The 21,047-nt window shown below is 47.8% G+C and overlaps 1 protein-coding gene across 2 annotated transcripts in view; it reads right to left on the reverse strand.

Moving 5' to 3' along the window:
- Window positions 1-168: 168 nt before the first annotated feature.
- The window catches only part of dapk1 (death-associated protein kinase 1), a 69,722-nt gene continuing 48,843 nt past the window's right edge, over window positions 169-21,047 (reverse strand). The window contains exons 14-26 of one of the 2 annotated variants that reach the window (XM_063490656.1): window positions 20,404-20,502; window positions 18,544-18,642; window positions 18,252-18,449; window positions 17,642-17,839; window positions 14,839-14,937; window positions 11,523-11,600; window positions 9,353-9,569; window positions 6,870-7,055; window positions 6,582-6,779; window positions 6,085-6,223; window positions 5,348-5,468; window positions 5,045-5,233; window positions 169-4,675 (exon numbers count right to left, since the gene is read on the reverse strand). In XM_063490656.1, the coding sequence (XP_063346726.1) occupies window positions 3,380-4,675; window positions 5,045-5,233; window positions 5,348-5,468; window positions 6,085-6,223; window positions 6,582-6,779; window positions 6,870-7,055; window positions 9,353-9,569; window positions 11,523-11,600; window positions 14,839-14,937; window positions 17,642-17,839; window positions 18,252-18,449; window positions 18,544-18,642; window positions 20,404-20,502 (3,117 nt within the window). In that variant the 3' untranslated portion in view covers window positions 169-3,379. Of the gene's footprint in view, window positions 4,676-5,044; window positions 5,234-5,347; window positions 5,469-6,084; window positions 6,224-6,581; window positions 6,780-6,869; window positions 7,056-9,352; window positions 9,570-11,522; window positions 11,601-14,838; window positions 14,938-17,641; window positions 17,840-18,251; window positions 18,450-18,543; window positions 18,643-20,403; window positions 20,503-21,047 lie in introns of those variants that run through there. The other variant, XM_063490657.1, reaches the window with a different exon arrangement.

Consider the following 21,047-nt stretch of genomic DNA (forward strand, 5'->3'; position numbering starts at 1 on the left):
CCTTTGATTGATACGTGTGCTGACACAGACCGCTCTCACACAGGCTGCTGCTAATACGAACAACTGAACTGCACATTAGAGTCATTGAACTAGCATTAATCAGCCCACATGTGCTGGCACGCTGCACCTGTACAGTCTACTACGAACACTTAAATGATGCAACCACACTGGCATTAGGTAAAGAATTTATTATAAAATGTATTACACTATAAAGTGTCAGCAGTACTAAGAACATGGCATTCCAGGACATGCTAAGGATGTAACATAAATAGCAACAGAAAGATTTGTGCATTGCGGCGATTATTCTCCAAGGAGGAAAAGTCACCCGACAGTAAAAACGAGTCGGTCCCTCCTCGTCGAACAGAAACATCTCAACCTCACCAGAAGCTTCCAGGGAGAAGAAACCGAACAGAGACAAACTCATCATAGTGATTCTCAGTTTTTACAAAATAACGATCCTCTGAAACACAGAAGAGTCTCTTCCCTTTCCGAAACGCCACCTCTCAGCTTGTGTACTGTACAAGGCAGAAAGAGAGGAATGAACGAGTGTGTTTTAGGCACACAACATTGGCAATGATTATACACAACTCCGACAACAGCTTCAATAAAAAAACAGAAAAATCAAATCGCGTTTCATATCAGTTTGGGACATTTTATTTCCTCGTGTTCCTGCGCACACATTGGCGTCTTTGATTCATTTTTATTGTCACTATATGTTTAGGAAAGATGTGCAGTACATTCATTTTTGCCTCAGCAAAAAACAAACAGCTTAACAAAAGCTTTGAGTATTTACATCACAGCTAACAGTTTGCTGTGTTGATTGGCGAGATGAAAGTTTAAATCTGTGAACAGATGGTAACACTGGAGGAAGCTGACAGCAAATACTGCACTCTGGCACGGAGCTCGTCTTTTACACAGCGCGTCCTGAAAAAGGTCCTTTACATCCGTCAGATGTAACTTCAGGAATGAAACCGTCCCGACACACACGTGCGCTGAAAAACAAGCTTTTTTCTTCTTCAGGTTCAGAGTGAGGGGCACAAACGTTACAAAACACCAGCTCGCACAAAGTGAAAATGCTTTTCTCTGACATTTCTGTCATCAGCAGCCTTTGGCCTTTTTCAGCTAACAATACTAACATCATGCCGCCGCTTCCCTGTGCTTGTGCTGACCGTGGCCGGGCTGCGGCTTCATGCTTCACAAAGAAAAACTGAAAGAAGGCATGAAGCCACGCGCGGCCCGCCGACAACGAAGCTCAAATTTAGCTTGACAGAGGTGGCGTCGATGCCACTGTGCAAAACTCTGACCGCGGACGGCAGCTTGATTAATGACGCCCCTGCGCCGGCGATAACGCTTTAAAAACCTGATGAGGAGGCATCAAAGAAGTGCGGCGTCAGCGTCTACTGTAACCGGCTGCTCGTTTAAGAGAAGTACAAAAGTACAGAAATCAACCCAATTATAAAAAAATCACCTTTCTGTTTAGAATTTGAGCGTTTTAGTAAAACTTTCTATTTAAGGTAGTCGGCACGAGGGAGTTCTCAGCCCACCCTGTCTGCCGTGATGGTTTAAACATTTGCTTTGCAGCTCGTTACACTTTAGAAAGGTCAACATCACCCAATAAGACACAGTCCTTTAGAAAACCCACCCTCCTTTTTCTGTAAAAATGGCTACCCTTCCCTTTGTGTGAATGAAAGATGATGTTTACAGAAACACTGATGTTTACAGGTCCCAAAGTTTCCCTGGAGTTTTCAGGAAAAGGAAGGAATCGCAGATGTTAAAATGCGAGTACAAAGCAGAACGTTCTGTTTCTAAGGTTTTGGTCTGAGCAGAGTCAAAAACACGAACAATTAAAGTGTTTAAATCCCTGTGAGGCTTCGGTGCGTCTCCATGACGCCACAGATATACCTAATATCTTAGGCACTGAAGCCCCGCCCACCTGCTATTCTGACCTACTTTTAGTGAGGGGCAGCCAATCCGAGGAAGGCTAGCTTAAAGAGAAAGGGGCAAAAACAGCTTGTTTCAGGCCGAGCGGCTGCACTGAGGCCCAGTAACAGATAAATGCGCATTACTTTGCACTGTGGATCATGCAAAGCTGCTCTAATACACCATACTGCTGTTACTAAGTAAGCTGCTCTGGATTGGCAAAAAAAGTAAAAAGTTCTCTTGACTTTTAGAATATGCAAATTACATTTACATTGACATGGTGTGATATGATGTGCACTCATAAAGATCCGTTTATCTGATACAAGTTGATGTTTAACTTGAGCACAATTCTGAAGCTCAGGGGAAATCACAGCTGCACACGTGCGAGAGGTCTGAACAACGATCTGAAAATAGCAGCTGTGACGGTGAAGGCGAGATGTGAATTTGACTGTCTGAGTCCAGGAGACTTTAAAGTCCAACTGGAGCCCAAAACTGTAATTTGTACGACAGAGAGTTTATTCAAAGACATTCACGGGAAATTCTGGGACCTGTAAAGGTAAACGTTTCAGCTGTTGGATGGAAGAGTACAGAAATCTGAACTGAGGATTAGCAGGAACATCAACAAACACACCAAACATGAAGGAAATGGTTCCACCCACTGCTGACACGTGCCGTCTCCACAAACACATCTTTGTGTGTTTGCTTTTGTGAAAAGTGAAACTTAGTTTTCAAACCTTACAGCACGAGACCAGGGCTCCTTTATTCTTATACAACATGGTCTTCTTCATGTTAGTGACAGCCCGCCAGATAAATAGACGTGTTAGAAATTCATTTTACTTTTATATCAACAAGGCACAGTTCTTCAAACATCTGGAAAAGACTTCTGCTGTTGTACTAACGAGACTGGCTGTGCTCTTCAGGGAGGTAGAAGGCCACCAAGGCACTCTGAAAAAAATGCTGTAAATTTATTAAACGCTAAGCTGAAATACCAAATTTCACATCAGTAAAGCAGAAGCGAGGAGGGAGCTGATATTAGGTGTAAGCGATGGATGGAGCGAGCAACACGACACACACTCAGCCCTCAGGTTCGAGCATGAGGTCCACACGTGCAGCTGCCATCTTTCGCACCACACGTGGAGATTAGAAAACGGCGCTGTTCCTTGGAGTGAGACTGGAGTGTGCGCGACAGCAGGAGGGACGTTAAGAAGCAGCAAACAACAAGATTTTAAAGAGAAGAAAAACACAGAATTCCTCTTTGGAGCTCGGAGCGTTCGGTTCTTTCACGACATTCGTAGCGGGAGGAAAGCTCGGCTGTACAGGTGTGGAGAGCACAAACACAACATCTGGTTTGCACGCCAACAAAACGGAGCGATTAAAGCGTGAGCAGCTGGACCGGAAAGATTGCACGAGTCCGTCGTGTCAGAGCGACCTCCTGACGTTTGGCGGGGACAGCGAGCCCTCAGCGGGAAATGACGGAGCTGATGGAGTTGTACGATGTGCCGCCGTTGCAGGTCGGTGGGTAGCCGTTGGCGGCTCCTCCCAGCGCTTCCGTGTTAACCTTAAACACGGGCGATGCTTTGAGCAGGAAGTCCGCGGCGTCGCGCCGACCGAGCTCCCTCAGCTTCGCCATCAGCACGCCGACCCTGCTGCTCGCTCGCCCGCTCCACTCCTGCAGCAGAGCCGCCGTCGGGCTAGGCTGCAGCACGGCCTGCTGGGAGTCCGGGTCCGAGTCCAGCTCAGAGGTGCCGTTTGAAGTCCCGTTGCTGTATTTGGCCACCAATTCGGTGAGGCCCAGGTTCATGGCCAGCAGGCACCAGTCCTTCCCCATGGCGTCCGGAGGGTCCAGCATGCGGCACAGCTTCCGGCGAGCCAGCAGCGGCACGTCCGATATGTGGACGTCCGTTCCCAGAATCCCCTGCTGGTAAATTTCAGCGCAGCCGAACGCCAGGATGCTGCTGAAGCTCTCCCGATAGCCGCCCATGGTGTTGGTGAGCGAGGCCTCTCGCTGGACTTGAGCCCGGAAGAAGTCTTTGGGTTGGTAGACCATGATGGGGGCGTGGTGTTCCCGCAGCTGCTGAGGGCTCAGGTAGTATTTGGCAGTGAGCTGTCCGGGCAGCGTGGAGGCCAGCAGGTTCTCTGTTATACTGCAGAGGGTGTCCAGCAGGGTGTAGCACTTGGCCCGCTCGGAATCATGTCCACGGACCTGAATCTCCACACCCTGCCCGTGGTTGACCAGGAGGATCATGGCCTCCACTCCTGCCTGGCTCACTTTGGCGCCGTTGGTCCACAGGTGAATATCTCCATCGTTGTCGTCGGCGCCATCCTCCTCGGGCTTCTGCTGGTGGCTCCAGCGACACAGGTTCACCTGCAGCTTGTGGAAGAGGCCGCAAGGGAAGGGAGTGAGGTGCTCGGCCGGGACGATTCGGACGCCTCCATAGAGCAGCGAATCCTCCTCCTCCTCCTCGGTCCAGGACCGGTGGAGGCCGTTTGTCTTGATGAGTGCGGGAACATCCACCATGGTGGGGTTGGTGACGTCCCGGGCGCAGACGTCCATGGCATCCAGGATCTGCAGCAGCTCGTCCACGTCGCTCTCAGGCGCCAGGGCCTGTACCTCCTCCAGCCTGTAGCGCCCCCTGTAGTGGTGGATGGCTTTGGGCGTCTCCACGGAGAGCAGCTTGCCGAGGATGCTGCTGCAGAGCCATCGAGGCTCCAGCAGGACGACATCCTGCACCGTCTCACTCTGCATGATGTTGATCTGTGGAGGAGACGAGGGAGAAACGTGAGCACGTGGATATTTATCAGAAAAAAAAATGTCATGAGACAAAGACAGAATACAGAAATAAGCTATTAAATATTTAAGGAACACAACATTAAATGGAACTTGTGCTTTATCTGTGAAAAAACATGCAAATGCAAATAAATAAATAAATAAAGTTTTGGTTCCTCATTCAGCTTCCTGAGCAGAGCTGCTCTGGCACACAAACAGAACACAGCGTTCCTGCTGCAGACGTTCTCACAGATGAAAACCATCTGGTTTGGTTTATTCAGGAGCCCGCAGTGCCCCCTGCTGGCACTCAGGAGTAAAACATTGACTCCTTTTTCCTGCTCCTGGTCAAACACTCACCTCCCCCATGCTGTGGAGCTGCAGGGCCAGCATGCGCAGGTGATCCTGGCTCACCAGCGGGTTGATGTGCTCCTGCACGTCACTGACAAACTGCTGCCACGACATCAGCTGGTTGGGTCCGCTGAGCTTCCTCCAGGTCGGCAGAACGGCCAACAGACGCTCCGACAGCAGCGTCATCGGACTGCACCTCTGCAGAGACGGGGAAGGAAGAGGCCACAATAAACGACCACGCTGCGTTTGTTCACAGGTATGAGGACATTTAGAATAAAGAGGACACGGGGAGTGAGAGTCTGCACAGCTCACAGAGACGATGCTGGCTCGAAGCTCCTGCAGGTGACTCCTCAGCAGCTTCATGTCTTTCGAGTTTGAGGCTCCAGCGTCCATCACAAACAGTTTGTCACTGATCTGCAGGTCGTTCCCAAATCTGGGCCAAAAACCAAAAACACCAAACTTTGTAACAAATCACTGAAATCTGTGTAATTAATAAGTCATCTTTATTCTCATTTAATGTATTTAAACCAAATAAATACTGCAGGGATTCTTTGAGGTCGCCTCGACCTTCTTGACAAAAAGCCACTCGGTTTTTTACTCATCAACATAATCTCCACAAACTGACGACACTTTTTAACTTTTAAACATCAAAGCAAAATTAAAACGATGATGTTTTGATACGTTCTAGGTTATGAATGAACTAAACCACAGACAGACTTAACCCTGCTTAAGGCCACTAAATGAACTGAAACGGTCTCCTGAGGAGGGACTCGCTCCTGACACACTCAGGACGGCTTTAAGGATCTGCTAACTTTGGATTCTCCTCCAACAAATGAAAAGATTCTCAAGCTCTCCTCACTCTAAATCTGGTTTTACAAAACATTAGCTCTGCTTTGTTAGCGGTAAAACTGCTGAATTTGGTATCTGTTGTCTGATCAGTAAGGCTGAGGCGTATGCTCGCTGTGACCGGATCATGTGACTAACATGTGATTTAAGCTGGCACCACTCGGTGCAGTTTTGCAGTCTGATGGAGAGGAGGTGCTCTTCACCTGTTCCTGACTTCCTTGAGCAGCGCCCTCTCTTTGTCGTAGCTGAACTCTCCGGAGAACGCTCTGGGAACGTCGGCGAGGTCGGCGTGTGTCGCCACCAGGACGACCGCGAGAGGCTGCTGGATCCGACCGCCGAAAGCTGAAGAAAAGTTAAGAGTGTGAACCGCCACAGTAGACACCTTATCACGGTCAGGTTGTGTAACTTTCTGGCTGCTGCAACAGCAAATGTAGTTCCCACAGCCTCGCATGAAACAATTTAAATGAAGCTTCAAAAAGGCCAAACTCTTGGCGAATGATCAGTGAAAACTCATATTTTTCTCAAATTACTCAGGAAACAAATACTTTTTTTAAACCTGCCGACTCTCTATTGTTGCAGCTTCTACTTCCTGTCTGCAGATCTGCTCCTAACCTCAAACATATCGATGTTTTTAAGAAAAAGATTAAAGTCGACCATCCACCGACCGCACGAAGGCAGTAGATGGTTGGTCTCTGCTTACAGATGGTTTCCTGTGGCAGGGTGAGGGCCTTCAGCAGGTTCAGCCAGTAGGTGATGTGGCCCAGCTGGGTTTCGTACGGCTCCTCCAGGCTGAACAGGACCACGTGGATCGCTGTGACATCGTTGGCCGCAAAATAATCGTAGGTGCAGTAGTAGACCGGGTTTCCAGAAAACTCCCACACGCTGAAATCTCCCACGCCTACAAAGAGGGAGACGAGTGAGCTTTGCTTGTATTTTACACGCAGGTTTAACCGTGAACGTCCTCCGCGGGGTTCCTCGCGGCTCTCACCGTGGATGTTGGCGTGCTGGATGTCGATGGCCTTGGTGGCCTGTTCGTCAGCTGCAGACAGAGCGCTGTGCACGGGGGAGAAGACCTCCAGCACGCCTTTGGTCAGGCTGGGCTCAAACATCATGCTGCGACTCCTCACGCTCACGTTCTCACAGCCGGGGTACAGGTTGGAAATGCTCACCGACACTGAACGCAGACATGGAGGAGAAACCATGACAACCACCGGGACTACTTTCAGTTAACTCAGAATTTTTACTGATTTTTATTAAACAGGGAAACACATGAGAAGCAGAGAACCTGCAGCACTATGTTGCTTTTAGATCAGTGAATAAATCCTGAATTTTGGTGTTTAGGACGGTAACAGCTGCTCTGCTTTCAAACACAGCGGCTGGTTTCTGTTCTCAGAGGTTGTTGTTCTGATCTCTGCTGTACTTCAGCGCGTGATCGACTGTGACTAATGCTCAAAGTATTTCAGATTAAGTGCAGATGTCTCTCTGCTGCAGCAAACACATCTGCATCATCTTTACCAAATAACCGCCGCTTGCAAACACAGGGGGGCGCCATTTCACTGCTCATGAATCCACTCTGCAGGGACAGTTTGGATTTTCAGGACCACACCTACAGCTTGTTTTTGAGGTCTTAATCACAGTAAAATGACATCCTGGTCTTTGGGTGATCACAGACATCAGTGTGACATCATCGCTGGAGGAGAGAAGATGTTTGAGACGGAAGAGTGAACGTCTCCGCGGATAAATCGGAGAAAGGCTTACGCCAGACACACGATGGTTTTTCACAGCACAGCAAAGTCAGAAACTCAGGCACATCTGGACATATATCCACAAAACAGATGTTTCTTTCATCCGAATGTTTTCACTTTTCATTTCTGATTGGATTTTATACTTGAATAAATACATTGTTCAGTATTAGTGGCTGCAAATCTTTTAATTCCAGTTGTTGGGAGGCCAAAACCTTTTTGGTAGATGTGCATTTTGTGAAAAACCCCGTGTGTGTGTGTGTGTGTGTGTGTGTGTGTGTGAGACGTTTTCCTCTCTGCACTAACATAAAACCTGCCTCCGCCGTTTCACAGTCGGCTGTCACGGCTTCAGTTTGAACATGCAAGCGTCTGCTCGGCACTGCAGACGATGATGATGAAGACTTTATCCTCCACCAACTGGCAACTGCAGAAAACAATGAACCCATCTCATCTTCTCTCATCCTAAATGTGAAGAAAATGTTCTCACGTTCTGGTTTTTGTGATCGGTGTAAAATCAGTGAAATCCTTAAAGCCAACAGGAGGCCGCTCATTTTCCCGACGTGGAGAGAAAAAGCTGAAATCGCCTGTTTTCATGTACCGTTTAACGTCAGGCAGTTCAGAGTTCAGTGAAGCGAAGCTGCTCATATCTTCTCTCGCTAACAGGCCTAAAAAGAGCGCTCCTTTTACCGAGGAGCACCTTTCACGACGAGGCCTCTCGTTAATGGAGCTCCGTGACATTTCAAAGATCGCTACAAATAAGGAAATAAAAGAATATATCAGCGCACGCTGAGGCTGAAAGCCACAAAATCAATATGCAGCGTTCAGCGGTCTCAGGAGGCAACGCTAAAATATTGACACTTGTGTTTCTTTGTCTTTGGCTGGATTCACGTCACGTATCGCTGCAGAAACAACAAACGGTCAATACGGACCAGTGCTGACTCTTTGAGACGCCAGCAGCCTCACAGATGGAGGAGTCGGTAACTCTACACGGCTAATGCACCTGACCGTTATCAGCCCGGGCGTCACGTAATGGCTGCGAGCGCCGCATAACAGAGCAGCTGAAGGGGAGAGAGGAGGGCAGACACGTCGTCACTGCACGACCGACTGCCACGAACACCTCACAGACCTCAAGATATCCGAGCCTCAGAGCAGCACCTGAACTGTTTCCCCTCAGCAGACTGACAGCTGTTACATTTGTGCTCATCTACATCTATCACTTAATCAGAGGACATAACGAGGAGAACTGATCAGCTTTTATCAATTTCACCCACGCTGTGAGATTCAAACTGCATCACAGTACGAGACTGTAAGGGCTCGTGTTCATGCTGACATCAGAGCAGCAACAATGTGGATAAAACTTGACATTATGTGGTTGCATTTAATAAAATGACTCATGCTGAAGTTTCACTGAGACAGAAATGTGCGAGGGAGACGCCTCCTCTGATTAACTGCACTCCTCACAAATAAATGAAGGAGTCTCTGTGTGCGTCTTTCTTTGCTTTTCCCAACCAACATTCGCATGTGTAGCCACAGGGTGATTGGAGGGGGTGGAGCCTTTCAGAGCTGTTACCAGGTGACACGCACCTGTCTGTACCTGCACAAACTCAGGATCTTCTTGCTGTGAGGGGGCGGTGCTAACCGCTGCACCGCTGAGCACGAAATGCGGCAGTGAAAGCATTAATGCTGAGCTGGTGACGACGCCACGCGACTCCACCTGTCTGCCACCTACCGGGAGGTTTGGAGTTGACGGGCGAGTTGGGGTGCCGGGCCGCGTTGGTCATGCGCGTCCTCCTCCTCCTGAAGAAGCTGCGCAGGATGCCGCACTTCAGAGACTCCAGCAGCGTGCTCTTCCCGGCTCCTGAGTGTCCGAACAGCTTGAGTTTGATCCGGGGCTGGACCGTCTGAGTGGGCCGCAGCTGCTGGATGTAGCTCAGCTTGTGGTTGTCCTGACCCAAAAACACACCACAGAAGAAGACGAGCGTTTATTAAGAACGACATCGACAGCTCAGGTCACAGACATCTGTACACGACTCCCACAAGGCCCCAAAAATCACATGACACATTTCAACTAATCAGATTTTGTTCTGTTGCACATTATTTTATGTCAGCTTCAAACTGCAGAAAAGCTTTAAAAATACAAATCAGCGTATTGTGTTGAAGAGATATCAGCTGATGTGGAACCAGAGCTGGGCTGTACTTCAGCTCAACGCCACAGGCAGCAGTGTCAGCTCCATCCAACAACAGTCACCTCAAGGTGCTTTATACTGTAAGATAGACCCTACAATAATACATACAGAGAAAAGCCCAACAATCATATGACCCCCTATGAGCAAGCACTTTGGTGACAGTGGGAAGGAAAAACTCCCTTTTAACAGGAAGAAACCTCTGACAGAACCAGGCTCAGGGAGGGGCGGGGCCATCTGCTGCGACTGGTTGGGGTCAGAGAATCAAAATCACTAAATCGAGCTAAATGTCACCACTTAGCTCTGCGGTGACATCGCAGCTGCAGGTGAAACTCCGCCCCCTGGTGGTGACAGAGAAATGTTTCATGCACAGGTTAGCTATCTCACAGCTGAGCAGGTGAACCATAAACTGAGGATGTGAGCGCTCCCTGCAGGCGTCCGGGCACGAGTCTGTTCACCATTCATTGGACAGAGTGGTTAAAAACAACGCAGGAAGCTTAAATGTTTTTATTTTGGTGGATGAACAGGAGAGTAGCTGTGTTATAAGAGTTCCTGTGTCTCAAACAAAACGTTCCATATTTTATGTGTCTATAAATACTTCAGTTATAAAACATTTAAATGTGACAGTATTAAAACACCGTGGCTGTGAGCGGCGTTACAGGAGATGCTTTGTTCAAAACATCATCGATTCTTCGGGCTACGAGGACGGTTTTTAAAATTGCTCTTAATGTTTTTGTAAAAATGAAACTCAGTGACTCAGCTGCAGGAAGCGCTTAAACATTTACAACAAAAGCCAGCTGCTTCCTCACGCCGCCGTAGATCTGACAGCTCGATGGAGCCGTTTAAGACGTTTTTCTAACCATCCAATGAGTCACGCATCAGAAGTGGCCCCAAACGCTGCGAGCGGATACGTGGGATGTGAAAGCGCTCCTAATCCCACCTGGGTTATGCTAACGTGTCAAAAAATAATTCATTTCCAATTTCAAAACGTGTGATTCACAGAATCCGGCTTTAAAACGAACGAGTTCTCGTTTCGAGCCGCTGGGTTTCTCCCCCTCTTGGTTCTCGACAAGTCGGCCTTTTCTTTCAAACGTGGCATCCGTGCGCCAAAGTGTCTGAAATTAGCCCAGCATATGCAGAAGGTGACTGTTTTCACAGTTGCTGCTTCATGTTTTCACGCCCTGCACCGATTCTCAGCAGGTTTTCTAGAAAAAATGGATCAAAAGAGACGTCGGCAGCACGTAGCTATAGATGAGGAGTCTGTGAGCGTGTCCTGGTAGCTGTGACTGGGAACACTGGACTCACACACGCCGCTGTGGAGGGTGAAGCTGATCGTCATGGAGATTAAAAGGTTTGGGTTTCACCGAGTGTTCGTCCTTTCCGTGCGGTTTTAGAATTCCTTTCACCTGCACGTGTCGAGCAAACTGCGGCCCCAAAGTCTAAAAACGGCGGATTGCTAAAATCTAACACTCCGTCTTCCCGAGACGTCTCTCTCCACACCTCTGCACCGAAATAGACCAAGCGTGATGACTGTGAAGCCCGACTGTGCCTCATCACCCCCACCATCATCATCATCATCTGCACTTCCTAAACCGCGTTCACAGCATCACATCATTTATTTTTATAGCCTCATTCTTCAAACAAACTCAGCTGACACTACTTGGTTTAACACATCAGTCCAGCACGAGGCTTTTGAGCCTTTTTCTTCCTCTTTACCTTTTTAAGCTTTCCCAGCAGCGACACGACGTGCTCGTGATGATCGGCCAAAGCCAAATCCTCCGCCGTCTTTCCATCCTGAAGGAGAAAAACAAAAAAAAGTCAATTCTTTAGTAAACAGGACCATCACATCTCCTCTGGAGCTCCACTCCTCCACTGAGCAAATTCGTTTTCTGGAGTTTTTATAATGAAAAAGGAGCTCGAGCACAAAAAAGAGTTTCCAGACACGTCTGTAACATAACTTCCTTTTAAACCAGTTCAGTTAATTCGAGCCCAGCAGACGCTGCTTTTACTGTTTACCCCAAAACGTACCATCATGTGTTCAACCATGCAAGCAGATTAGATACAAAAATGATTTATATTAGTATATTTATCTACTTGTTTATCCATAACAGGAAATTCAGCAGATATTTTTTGTTCTTTTTTTGATTGACGCTGACGTCTGCTGTTAGTGTTTTATTACTCAGCTGTTTTCTACATTCAGTTAATGAATGCTCTCCAAAAACATCGACATTTACGTAAATCAGATCGATGTGCCTGAAGTGACCTTTATTTGTTATGACAGTTCTTCCTCATCATGCAGCGTCGTCTCTCAGCTGATGTCAGTGGATTAATTACAGCTGCGCGCACACACACACACACACACACACACACACACAGTCTGATGTGTTACTTTCCCTTCTCCGCTCAAACGCTCCGACACAAACACCACATTCCTGACAGCGTTCATGTATCTGGCACTACCGGAGCCATCTGTCACTGTCCGGCTCGGCTGACGCTCCGCTGGGAAAACCTGCACGGACGACCTGAAACGCCCACAGAGCGCCGCAGCCTCCTCCCAAACACGTGCAGCTCGTCTGTGATGAAGAGGAAGATCGATAAAGCGTGCTCACTGTTCGAATGGAGGCTTTAATAAAATCATTTCTCCTTCCTTTCATTTTCACTCTTCGAGCACGACTCGTGTGACGATCGGAGTTCGACATCATCGACCTCCCGAGCCGACTGGATTGGGTAAATGAAGTCTGACCATTTAGACGCGTGAACGCTCTCGCGGTGCTCGGCTCATACAGATGGCTGGGTGTCACGATTATTACTACTGATGCTTGGCAGTGACAGATGAACGGCTGGCGTTATGTGAGGAATATTAGATCATCCACAGTATTTCCAGCCCAGACTAAATATCTGCTGAAACGGAAGCTTGGGAACGACGAGTAACGGTGAAATCGGCAGAGGCTGGAATGATTTGGAAGAATATTTCAGGATCCACAGAAAAACCAGGCAAAGATCACAGACATGAGGCACCGTGAAAGGTTGTCCTCCCTGACACCGGCCACCCGACAATGAATTATACATCCCAGTATGCGCTTTCCAGATTAAACATGCACAGCACATCAGCTGCCATACAATATTAACATCCCGGGAACGCAGAGAGGGAAAAACCTCAGCGCGGAACATCTGCTGGTCAATTTAATGAAATTCATGAAAAAAAGAACAGAGCGCATTAATTCATAATGCATCAGGACTCGAGCAGAAGTAGATTTGAGGCTCTGAGGAATTTCAATGACAGATGGACAAAAACACGTTACTTCTGGAAACATCTGGAAACATCTGGAAATCATATCTGAACAGGCTGAAAACATCTGCACAATAACAACTGAGGTCATGTTGTGAGCTCTGGCAGGAGAAGCAGGGAGGCGCCCCGTGATGGAGGCTGACGCGCCGACCCTGAAGTGCTCTCCAGCGTTAGTCTCCAGGTTTGCTGAAGGTCTTTTTCGGACATTGGCTGCTTCTTCGCTCATTTTGACTCCAGTTCTTGTACCCGAACATTTCACAGGAGTGTTTTTGTTTGTAAAGACACTTAAAACGATCAAAATTAACATTTACATAAATGAAATTTTAGCTCCTGACATAACTCTTTCAATTAAGTTTGATTTTTATGGTGGAAAATCACGATAACAGTTACTTCTTAAAGATGTCTTCATAAAAACATAAAACTATTTGGATCCTGGACGCGGCTCAGATGAAGTCATCTCCTGGCCTTCGGCGTGGAGAAGCATCAGCTCAGAGCGCTGAGCTTTGAACGAGAAAAAAAATCCTTTCGGATCTAAAATGATTGGACATGAACTCCCACTTATCTGTGAAGTCAAACCCACTCACGGCTGAATGTGGAACCTGCTCTCCATTTGATCCCGAGCGCTTGGATAAAAGCTCTCAGCTCGCGGCTGCTGAAGCCTTTAACGCCTCACCTGCCGCGCAGACTCGGCACAAACGTCTCTGTGCAGTCAGGAAATCCACGTTTGAATTCACTCGTCTTAAATATCTCATCTGCACGATAACGAACCCGTTTCTCCTGCTCACTTTCTTCAGCCTTGTACAGCAAACACAGCTGAAAAACAGGAGTCTTCACCTCAGGTGCTCACAGCTACGCTTTATTTTACACGGCACAAGTTCCTAATTCTTACTGCACAATCTCCTGAATAAAGCTAACCGCTCGTAATGACCCCACAGACTTAAACTACAGGAAAAGTCTTTAGAAATTAAACACAGTCTTGAAGTTATGCTCACAGTTTTTCACTTCTTGGACTTTCAAAGAGAAGTTTTAAAGCCCCCAAACATGTTAATAACTATAAAGAAATGTGTTTAAAATCCTCAGCAGACTTTTCATTTGATTTAATGGAGCAGCTCTTAAACTGCCAGCTGGGATTTAAATATTCTAATAAGAGTTTAAGAGCAGAGCTCAAAGCTGAGACAGACTGTAAGGTAAATGGATGGGACGCTGCAAGGAAACTTATCAGGGTTCAAGAGGTCGAAAGAACTTCAGTAACATGAAGAAAGAAGAAACATGGAGAAGATTTAGCCTTTAAAACCTCTGAGAGGATGAGATTATTAAAAAACAAACAGGTGGTGCAGCTGAGCCGGGCGGAGATGAGGGCGGAGGGAACGATGCCAGAAGAATTTCCCAGTTTTACTGAGAATTCATGAGCAGCGACTTCCTCTGCAGCCCAAGCAGAAAATTAACAAGTCTCCATGCAAACAATATCTGAACAAGCACAGAAGCGACGTTTACAATTTACATACTATATGAGGCGTGTCGGCGTGCACCACACCCCCACCATACTCGAGTCACATCTACTCAGTCGACCAAAGTGCTGCACAATCAGATCACAGCAGCTTCACGTGTGAACACATCCTACAGTGTGTGACCGAAAGGCTGCACCGGGTTTCACTGCAGTGCTGCATCGTGTCAGAGTCTCATCACGATGATGACGAGGTGCTGCTACACCCGCCCGAGCGGTAAAACAGAGAGGTGCCTTACGTTGGTGACGGCGTCGATGTTCGCTCCGGCCAGGCAGAGATGGCGGACGACCTCCAGGCTCCCGTTGTTTGCCGCCAGGTGGAGCGGAGTTCTGCCGGACTGTGACGCACAGAGCAGAGAGAAAGCAGCTTTCAGCAAACGTCAGAGCCGAAAGTCATGCACACAATTATTCTTAATAAATGAGGTTACTGAGCAGACATTAGGCAGAAATGCCTGAATAAGGATTCCTGAAAACCCCAAAAACCTTCTGAGCGTGCTCAGTTTAAAATATGTAGCTGCTGTCTCACACTGCTTTGTCATTATGAAGCCTCCAGACGAGCATTTTACTGTTATCTTGATGTGTGGAGCGGGTGGATCTGACTCTGAAACCACATGCTTACTGGGTAAAGTCATTAGCCAATGGAAATATTCTGACTTTCTGAAACTCAAAATGACCAAAACTGAACAAATCAAACTTTATGTTTTATTCATTCTCCTCCAAAATGACCGAGCGAGCCCATAAACTCATCAGTACAGTGTTCATGGAGGTCAGGGCGGGCGGACGTCTGCAGTATCGCCCCCTGCTGGTCTTTAAAAGAACGTATGATGAGGCAGCAGCGGACAGTTTTTAAGAAGCTCACATTCAGTTTTTTTCAATAAAACGAACGTAGTAAACACCGCCAATCTCTGTGTGATGTCATAGAGAGCAGATATTTTTATTATGGTTTTCTCAGGTACATATCTCTCTATGAGAAGCCCCACCCACTTTCTGTTAATGAGGAGCAGCCAATCAGAAGAAAGCTGGCAAAATAAAATGTGGCTCTCTTTAACCTGCCGTCACTGTAACACAAATATGGAGGAAAAAGAGTGACACAAACATTGAAATCAACATTTTCTTAAACAAACACTGAACTGCGTTTTTTGCCTCGCGCTAACTCGGCCTAATTAAGCGCACGGTTGTGCTTCGGCGGGCTGATCGGCTGCTCGCTGTTCCCGCTGCGGTCGCTCGGCCTGAAGAATAAAACTGCTGATTAGAGCAGGAACACAGTGCCCCTGAAAACAACGCTAATTACTGTAAACACCATATAATTACCATCAATTTCATAGCACAATATCTTGTAAATCCAGAACAGTTCGATGTTGATGTCTTACAGTAAAAGCTTTGGAATTTAATCAGCTTGAAATAAACGAGCTCAGTGAAGGAGGCATTTCAATCCATTCTCCTTTGCAGCAGTTTGAAAGAACAAAGAACATCCATCCTGTTTTGTTATGCTGCAAACTGAGCTGGAGACGGTTTCAATCCCACCCTCTTATTCTCTCCTCGGTGTCTGCAGCTGACAGCAAAGAGCAATCTGAGCCCAGAGTCAGCAGCGTGTGATTCGCTGCTTCACACGAGCTTGAAAGAAACAAGCTCCAGCTGAAAATAATGCATAAACCACGACGTCTCTGGCAGCGCTGTCTGCTCCGGATGCACATCACCTCCCTGTGCGACGCAGAAAAAACCTTTCTGCAGAAAAAGCCGAGCAGCGCCTGAGAAAAGCTTCCCCGTCGCAGAATCTATTTAAATGTATGGCGTCAAAATAGAAAGTAGAATCAGCGCAGACAGAAACAGGTGGGAGACGAGCTCGGCGAGAGGCAGGAGAGGATGGGAGCTTTAGAGGTGTGTGAGGAGGACAGAAGATATCAGAAGAAAGACGATTTTAAAATATGTCAGCAGAAAACAGCACTTCTCTCTGTAAACACTACATTATATTCTACTTCCTGTGTTTTTATCCCTTTGTTCCACCTGCGATTAGGCCTCATTTAACTCAGCTGCAAAACAACGATCTAAAACACTAATTAATACTCATCTTATTTTTCTTTAGCTACATTTGCTTTGCAGCAGCTCTCAGTTCAAACTATTCTAACTCCTTTACCTATGAGATAGTTTCCTCTCATTGGCCGTTCCTCACAAACCGAACAGCAGGTGGGTGGAGCTCTGTGCTCACACCCAGAAATAAGTGAGGCGACCATATTAGTCTGTGAGAGCAGGGATTACTGGCACAGACACTGTTTAATATCAACAGTTCAACACTGGCTGATCATGCACGAGCAGGTCTGACTCACAGCTGAGCTGATGGGGGGCTGCGTGAGGTTTGATTAAAAGGAGTCTTCTTCGTGAGGAAGATTACTCCATGGATCTTATTTCCTGCAGAGCATCAAGCTGACTGTGGTTCGGTTAGCTGTTGTTTACTTCTGCTCTTCTTGTGCTTCTAAGACTCCTCCTGTGCCAGATAGTAACGCAAAACGTCTCTACAGTCCATCTACAGCAGGATCACTGCAGGAGCAAACACAGAGCGCAGGGTGAAAGGCTACAGCGCTAAGGCTGCTAGCTCAATCACTCAGGTGCTGCTGGTCACGCAGAGCATGTTTTATAAGACACAGACACGTTTGGCCTGACTCATCAAGGTGGTATAACACATCACATAACACCAGCATCACTGAGCTGGTGCTGAAGAACAGTAGATGTGCTTGAAGATTGTGTAAGAGGAGAGTAAAAACAGAAAGCGTATTCATGCTAATGGCATCGGGACGGCTCCCGCATGCGAGGACTGAAAAATAAAACCCCCCACACATTAACATCACCAGTGCCTGGATATGAGGGAGGGGGCGGAGCGCACAGTTAGGAGGAGGTCCTTATTTTCTCCTGGAGCACCTCCACCTTCGCTCTCAGGAGGACACAGCTGTGTCTAAAAACTTGATGTGATACCACCACAGTCCTCTCAGTCTGGGAACGCCTCAGGGAGCGTATCTGGGCCGTTTGGGGGGAAATGCTTGCACTCACCTTGTTGGGGAGGTCGAGGCTAGCCTTGGCATTGCAGATCGCCATGACGACGGGCAGGTTTCCATCCTTGCAGGCGATGTGGAGCGGCGTGTTTCCGTGGCGGTCCTGCTGATCCACGTGGCAGCGGTGTCTGAGTAGGCAGCGGACCACCTCCACCTGACAGCGACGCACAGCCAGGTGGAGAGCAGTGTGGCCTTCCTGGAGACACAAACACAGACTGGTCAGTGTCTGTGACCTGCACAGGTGGAGGCTGGACAGAGGGTCACTTTTCTATTCGTGCTGTTGCGTAACATTCAACGAGGCGAACTCCCCGAGGCCGCGATGTCAGCCTCAGTGTGCTGTGAGACCTGTTAGTCAACCCTCGCACAAAAATACTTCATCATAAAAAGCTGAATAATTTTGTGTTGCTTTACAGTTTCTCTTCACTCTGAGGGGAGAAGAAGCCTGGACTCAGGTTAATCTAAGTGGGAATAAATACACACAGGATAAGACGGCACATCACTCTTTCTTTGTATTATAAAAACATGTTATAACACCACACGAAGTGCTGAACGTTTAAGCTCTGTAAAATTAAAATGTGCCAAAATAAATCAGGCTGAGCTCTGATCACCTTGTCGGTGGTTTCCAGTTCGGCTCCGTGCTCCACCAGGCACTCCACGATGTCCACGAAGCCGCGGGCAGAGGCCGTCAGCAGCGGGCTCTCCCCCTCGCGGTTCTTGGCGTCCACGTGGCAGCCTGCCTGGCAGAGAGCTCGGGCTACCGGAGAGTAGCCGTGCCAGGCGGCGCAGTGCAGCGGCGTCTCCTGCTCCTGCAGACAGAAACGTGGAACGCAAAGATAAAACCCCGCGGCCCTCCAACAACCCCTCGGTTATTATTCCGATACCGTCGCTGCACTTGCTCACCCTGTCCGTCAGGTCCGGGTTGGCTCGGATGCTGCACAGGTAGCTCACCACATCCACGTTGCCATAGCGAGCAGCCACGTGTAGAGCCGTCTCGCCGGACTGGAGGAAATCAACAGCCAATATATTAATAACAAAGCAGCAGATTAAACTAGCAGTAAGCTATAAATGATAAAACTGTGTCATAAAAGTCAAACAAAGAAGAAAACAAGCGACTGTGTGTCTGTCGCTCACACCCACCTGACTGAGACACGTGACGTCTAACACGTCTGTGACACGTCGGAAAGTTCAGATAAAAACGGTTCCTATGAAATCTCAGAGTAAAAGTATAAACGCAGTGACAGAGACACTGACTGAGCCGAAGCTTTGCTGGTGTCCGGAGGCACTCCCTGGAAAAATCTCCAAGAAACCTTGGAGAACCTTCCTTTCAGCTTCGGGAAGTGAAATGTTTCTTATTCCAGGCGCTGGTTGATTGCACGAGCTGCTAAACGGTGATGAGAGATGATTGACACGCGTTTATTCTGCGTGCAAATTTTCTCTTGCATGACAAAAACAATGTGTGAAAGACTGGAGGAGACGACACGCGGCACAGCCTCTAACGGCACAGCCTCCATCTTCACCTGAGAACAGGGCCGAGGATACAAGCAGCGGGAAAGAGCCTCCTCAGAGGGCGGTCCTCCATCACCCTTAGAGATGGGTGAGAGCTCCACATCAGAAGGAGCAGCTCAGTGTCCCCCCAGAGGAGCAGGGGGAGGTAGCCAGGGAGCCTCTGCGATCCTGACACCATAAGTGGGAATGCTGTCTCCAGTTTAGATTTTGTAGTTTGGTCAGACATCCCAGATTTTCCGTATAGTAGCCAAAACCTCCAGTTGATGTTAACAGGGAGCAGCGGACTCACCTCCCTGCTTCTTGAAACACAACACAGTGCCAAATGTTTGCACTGCATGCACAGACCATGCATACTAAGCGTGGACGCTGTGGATGTTTACTCTGACTATAACTCTGACAAACTTCAGATTCTCCTCTTCTGTTTTCGTTAAAAACAGACCCACGAGCTTCAGATTTGGGGCTGACAGTCAGCGTAAACGCTCGTTAGCGAGACGACGTGTTTACTTGTTACTTAGAAACTGAGTCACTCTGAAAAAAAGAAAGCGGTTTAATTTGGCGAATTACATAAAAATCCGCCGCAGATTCACCTTGTTATGATAAACCTGAAAGGTCTTTTGGCTTCTCTGTTCTCACAAGGCAATTATCTACTTCCACACAAACGCCTCGGCTTGTGATTTGGGGTTTATTGCGTAATAAAGAAAGATGAAACTTTAACGACGCCCGGACGGGAGCTGGATAGTAATCAGCAGAGCGCGTGCAGCGCAGATTAGCCGCGCTCCGCCTCAGCGATCGCAGACAGGAAAGGACACCTCGTGAAGATCGGAGAGACTGGAAAACGCTTTTGGGATTTCGGACGCCCAGGCAAGCTCTGTGATTGAGGCCACACTAGCATCGAAAGCACGCACACACACAGACACACACAGACGCGCACACACACACACACACACAAATCCCATCTCTCTCTGCAAGGCCTGTTTCCATAGCAACAGCAAATAAGCTGATAAAATGCCAGAGTAACTGGTTTTCTCCACAGGTGTGGAAATGTGAAAGTGTGAATGTGTAAAGCTGTGTGTGTGTGTGTGTGTGTGTGTGTGTTTCTGGGCATTTCAAAGTAATGCTTCTCGAGGGGTTTGGTGGGTAGGAGGCAGTGAGTAATTGCTGACAGATAACAGAGCATGATGAGTAGTAGTAAGTGTGTGTTTTTCCATGTGAGAGTGTGAGACGTGCAGAGAGGGAGAGGACCTGCTTCTCTACCTTATCTTGCACATCCAGGGGGCATTTCTTCTCATGGAGGAATCTCAGGGTCTCCACGTGGCCGTGTCTCGCCGCGTAGTAGATAGCGTTGGCTCCGCTCTGAGGGTTGGAGAGAGAACAGCGTTGCAGGATTTATCCCTGACCTTTAGTAAGAGTCTCCAGCCACACGATAGGAACGCATCCTTGGAAAATACTGTGCCGTGCTCTTTAACACGGGATCGTTCTGAGGATGTGCTCGGATGTTGGGCTCAGACACAAAGTTCTAACCGGAGGAACGGCGTCTGAGATCAAAACACAGTCAAAAATTGGCTTGTTCTTCCATTGTTTCTTTATAAATTCATAAGGTCTATACATAAATCTCCTGAACTCGCTGCACTGATGATGACAGAATGAAACGTTTATTTAATGGCAGCTTGATGCTGTGAGTCAGTCTGTGCAGCATTAACCTGATTTCATGTGTGGCACTGAAACAAATCAAAGACAACGAGTGTGAGATCGCTGCGTCCAGAGTTCAGAGACGTAACGTCGACCCTGGTGTTGGTTAGCAGCTCCAGACGTTTCTTATTTTCTTATTTTGTAACATCTTGGAAAACAAGGAAGGAGCTGCAGCTCGGTGCAAGCACAGAGTGACTGCACTGCATGAT

This window comes from Pelmatolapia mariae, linkage group LG12, assembly GCF_036321145.2.
Source record: "Pelmatolapia mariae isolate MD_Pm_ZW linkage group LG12, Pm_UMD_F_2, whole genome shotgun sequence".
Lineage (NCBI taxonomy): Eukaryota > Metazoa > Chordata > Actinopteri > Cichliformes > Cichlidae > Pelmatolapia > Pelmatolapia mariae.